Source organism: Crassostrea angulata, unplaced genomic scaffold (assembly GCF_025612915.1).
Source record: "Crassostrea angulata isolate pt1a10 unplaced genomic scaffold, ASM2561291v2 HiC_scaffold_17, whole genome shotgun sequence".
Lineage (NCBI taxonomy): Eukaryota > Metazoa > Mollusca > Bivalvia > Ostreida > Ostreidae > Magallana > Magallana angulata.
Window position 1 is genome coordinate 280,426 of NW_026441572.1, and position 5,281 is coordinate 285,706.

At 31.5% G+C, this 5,281-nt stretch overlaps 1 protein-coding gene across 1 annotated transcript; it reads right to left on the bottom strand.

The window, feature by feature from the left end:
* Positions 1-386: 386 nt before the first annotated feature.
* On the bottom strand, positions 387-1,025 carry LOC128168592 (serine/arginine-rich splicing factor 4-like). Its single transcript, XM_052834763.1, has one exon. It carries the CDS (start codon positions 1,023-1,025, stop codon positions 387-389), a length of 639 nt encoding a protein of 212 aa, XP_052690723.1.
* Positions 1,026-5,281: the final 4,256 nt, after the last annotated feature.

The window sequence follows — 5,281 nt, forward strand, 5'->3', positions numbered from 1 at the left end:
TGCTCCGATTTCATTATGATTGCGTGCTTTTGTTTCACGTTTTGTTTCCTGCATTCTGACTTTATGTTTGGATTTATTTGTAGGTTTTCCTTCATTTTTTAGTTTTGTTTTCGTTTCTTTTTCACTGCTCAGTTTTGTTTCGTTTTTATTTTTCAGTTTTATATCCGGTTTGTTTTCATTGCTCAGTTTTGTTTTTCTTTCATTGCTCCGATTTGTTTCTTTCTTATTGCTCAGATTTATTTCTGTTTCATTGTTCAGTTTTGTTTTTCTTTTGTAGCTCAAGTTCGTTTCTTTTTCATGGTTCAGTTTTGTTTTTGTTTCGTTTTCATTTTTTAGTTCTGTTTTTGTTTCCGTTTCAATGTTCAGTTTTGTTTCTGTTTTATTGTTCAGTTGAACTCTTGTTTCTGGTTCATTTTTTGGTTTGCTGTGTTCAGTTTTCGTGTTGTTTCTGCTTCATTGCTCAGTTTCGTTTCGTTTTCATTGCTCAGTTTTGTTCTTGTTTCATCGTTCAGTTTCGTTTCTTTTTCACTGCTCTGTTTTGTTCTCGTTTCAGATTCATTTATTAGTTCTGTTCTCATTTCCTTTTCAGTTTCATTGTTCAGTTTTGTTTCTGTTTCATTGTTCAGTTCTGTTCTTGTTTCAGTTCTTGTTTTCGTTTCATTGTTCAGTTTTGTTCTTGTTTCAATTCTTGTTTTTGTTTTTGTTTCATTGTTCAGTTTTGTTCTTGTTTCAGTTCTAGTTTTTGTTCTTGTTTCAATTTCATTGTTCAGTTTTGTTCTTGTTTTAGTTCTTGTTTCAGTTCTTGTTTTTGTTCTTGTTTCTGTGTCAAGCTTTTTTAAAGAGGACTTGACAAGCCTCTGGCCACTAACTTTGTTAGTTTTGGCCATAGTTCCCGACAAGGAACATGAGATGCCAGGGTTATTTAACGAGTCACCCTCTAAACTCGGAAGGTTGTCAGTCTTTGACTTTCTTTTATCTTTTTCTTTTGCTGCTCTCTGGGCAGCTGACTTTCGCTTTGACCTCATCCTAAAAAAATAAACAAGACAAAATTAGCAATAATTAGTGATATTTGACAATGGGTGACTAATTTGTTTACATTAAATTACATAACTACATAAATATTTCAATTTTTTAAAGATCTTAAGTTTTGAACAAACTTTTTTTCACAACGTGTCAATTGTTATAGAACAACACTCTTATAACCAACAACAGTAATATTCATTGAAAATAATATTGTTTAATAAAAGTAGCATTATTAGAATTGTCTTCGTCACATTGAGTAATTACTAACTAAGTCACTGTGTTTACTATGTTTTATTATTGTAAAGTATTGAGATTCAAGCAAAAAATGAATTGCATTCATATTTTTATGAAAGAACATAAATAGCACAAATGGAAGATAAAGCGGGAATGTTAAGCTCTTCATTGTTTGATCAAGTCAAAAAGGCCCATGGGCCTAAACAATCACCCCAGTATAGTGCAAACGAAAGTAATGTCATCAAACGAATTGAAAAGCTCGTTATTTATACAAAACAACGAGTGTCTTCCTTCCAGTACATATGACAATTCTAAAATTGAATGCCTATATCCAAATAATTCCTGGCAAGACTTAACAAGAATATATCTGGTACTGCTTACCTTAACAACATTAGTTGTATACTAATATTGTTAAGGTAAGCAGTGCCAGTATTAGTTGTATACTGTTATGAACTTACTAAAAATCCCAATAGTTACAGGAAAGACGAAACAAACTACGAATCGTTTTTGATATGAGTTAACACTTCTTTTAACTTAGGTAGCAAGGGACAGATGTATTTAGATGTATTTACAGAATTGAAAAAGCCACCCCCTCTTTCCAATTGTCTCCATTACCATAACATGTAGGATATGTAAATGTACATTTGACCTTGAAATAACATCTGTTATGATAACTACTCTTGAAATCAACAAGAAAGAACAATTTGCACCCTTTATTGTATATATGCATAAAAAATGTAGAAAGACATGACAAATTTGAACATTTTTTATGGAATTCTCATCCATCCCCATCTACCAAGGTGTGTTTGAATTTCATTTTAATTAAATGCAGGCATCACACTTGTAGGTCTTACTATTTTAGCAAAGTTAAAAAGGAGATAAGAAACCAGAAAAGATAAGATATTCACTAAATACATGTATGATCACTAGTATATTACTTTTTCATGAAAACAAGAAATCTTATGTAGGGCGGAATGTCTTTTTGTGAATAAAAATGCTACAAATTATCCATTTACCCAAAAAAGATCAATTTTTAATTTCAGTTATGGTTGTTAACAAATATGTGTCAAAAATAACTCAAGGAAATTGCTAAAAGTTTCATAATATTAGGTTAAAGTGTTTAAACTAATGCTTCTTATGAAAATCAAACGATAAGGGTAGGGTATACATGTAAGGGTATTTCTAAGTGATGTGATGCTTTTATCATGATAATATCATCTAGATGTATGTAGTATTGAATAAGCTTTCTTATTTAAGGAGGTTGAACAACAATTGACCTCTAAAAGATTAGGTAAAGATGCTTTACTTATGGAGCGCCCTATGAATCTGTGTTACATAGAGGAAAACGGAAATGGTGGGTTCACTTAAATGACCATATTTTTCCTAAACCTCAATAGAATTGGCAAAATGTGGTATACTTTTTCTCAGAATAGCATAAGCTTTCTAAGACAAAATGCCTTTTCAAAAAATGTTAGTGTGAGTTATAGGTAGCAAGGGACAGTTTTGGATAAAGTACCCGTCAATATTTTTTGTAAAATTGAAAGTTACTATACTTGAAGGCTTATGAGTGTTGCTAAAATTCATGAAATGATTTTTAATGATTATTAATAGTTAGAGGGATGTAGATTGACATGCAATATATAGGCCCCATATGTAAGTTACATGCAAATCAGAAGTAAATTGCGAAACTGCGGCTATGAATGTTGTGTTGACTTTACACAGTGAAATTGCAAGTGACAGACAGGAGGTAAAATAACACAAAAGGTAGGTGGTGGGACATTGTAAAGTATACACCGGTAAGTTTCTGACATGTGATGGTGCAACATGCTCATGGTATGGAAGGTTAACCCTTTACAGGTAATTAGCTAGGGGAGGTCTAAAAAGCTGAAAAATTATGAAAAATTAGCAAAATATGAAAAGGTCAGAATCTCATTAAAACCAGTATGTAGAAAATAGTTTTAAGAAATTGGTGATTGGCCTTTTAACAAGTGAATTAAAGGTATTTGTGCTGAATGGGAACTGAGGAAATTCTAGTTACAGAGTTCCGAATACACAGATAACCTGGCGACAATGAATCACATAAAAAAAACTGTCCCTGCCACCTTAATACTATTTTCTAAGCATAACACATCGATCAAAATTGCAGGAAAAATTGATTTTCAGACCTCAATATATCTCTGCAATATAACTAATATTAATATGTGTTCGTGTCGTAAAATATTTTTTAATTAAGATATATATAGTTTCAATTGAAAATATACACTATGACTTTATGTATAAGCATTCAACAGAATATTTTTAAGTCCAAAAATAGCCTGGTGATACACCCTGAATTTTTGACATGAGCAGGTTTAAATGCAAATAGAGAAGAAATAACCCATCAAAGAAGATTATCTGAAATTGAGGAACATCATGTATGTCCTTAACTTTATATTAAGTAAAAATTCCATCGTTAACCAATATAAAATACATTAAAGATATAAAAATTGTTAATATATATTTAATATCAAATAAACACAATTATATCAACAATGGATGCAGCAATTCCTCACTTTTTCACGTTTGAGAAATCTCGCCATTTGCTGGGATTTCTCAGATTTTATTTGCACACATTCCAGGACTCAGGTGCTTATTGACACCTTCGTTATTCTAAATCTTTAATAAACCTTGCATTCAGCACTCACTAGCATGCATATTATTATGCTACATAACTTTAAATTATTTGTAGTTTGTAATGGATAACTATGATTATTGATATATATATGTACTTGAAAAAATAGAACAAGAGGCCCATGATCACATTGCTCACCTGAGAAACAGTTCCAAACTATTTTTCATTCCTTTTAAAAATTTTACATTGAATTCTGAATTAGTTTTATAAACACTAAACATTATTTTTCTCTATATGTGTCTTCACAGATTTTTGTTTACCAATTCAAGGGATCCACTGTTGTTTTGCTTTCAACAAATTTAAATTTACACTAGAGATACTGTGAACAAGCTCAATGACCTTGACCTTGCCCGAATAACACTGGGTTAAGGTCGTGAGACACACTTAGGTCATAAGCAATCATTTTGTGAAGTAAAAAATTCCATTGTTTCTCCATAAGGAAGATATGGACCAAACAAGACTTTTGCACAGACAGAAGGATGGATGGACAAGGTGACTCCTATATATATATACCCCCAAATTTCATTTGTGTGGGGTATAAAAATTTTGTATGGCAATACCACAAGCCACCATTTAGTTCTTTACAAGGTTTTTTTTTAAGGATTTTCACTGTATATTCCTATATTACACATTTGAACTCATGAGTGTTGTCTTAGTAGAGACCAAGCATGGATTGAACAAATTAGAACCAACATGAAGTCAGACTGCTTCTGTAGTAACTTCAGTTCTTTATATGAGTACATGTGTATACATGTGTATGACTTTTGCCTATATATGTTTATACTTACAGATGCTTGCCAACACAAAACTATGTAACTGAAGTCTGAAGGAAAGCTATTTTTAAAGCTTTCATGTTTTATTAATTTGAGCTAAAGTGTGAAAAGTATACTTAAAATATTTCTTACTTTCATATGATAATATGCATATGACTATGATTTTCTTTGATGAGCTTGTTAAATTGAATAAAATCTCCCAAAACATTATCATAATTAGCATACTATGTAAAAATATAAAAAACAAGAGGCCCATGGGCCTTAATGGTCACCTGAGTACCATAGCCCATACACAAACTTGTCGAGGAGTCTCATTTATCTCATACGTGTGGTGTTTATTACCCGTATGATAAACCTTTGCTATATCAAATGGGTGATGCTTTATCAAATACTTCCGGTCCGAACTATTTTTGACACAACCCCTCGCTTCAACGCTTCAATGACCTATTTTCGAAGATTTGCGAGTACTTTAAACATAATTATATCTACTACAAAAAGTGATTAAAAAAAGGATTTTGTCAAAGACTTCCATTACTTACAAATATAAAGAAAAACACATAACTGCGTAAGCATAGGCATC

Bases quoted from the DNA above. Each gene is read 5' to 3' on its own strand.
- LOC128168592 (XM_052834763.1), bottom strand. From the start codon at position 1,025: ATGAGGTCAAAGCGAAAGTCAGCTGCCCAGAGAGCAGCAAAAGAAAAA.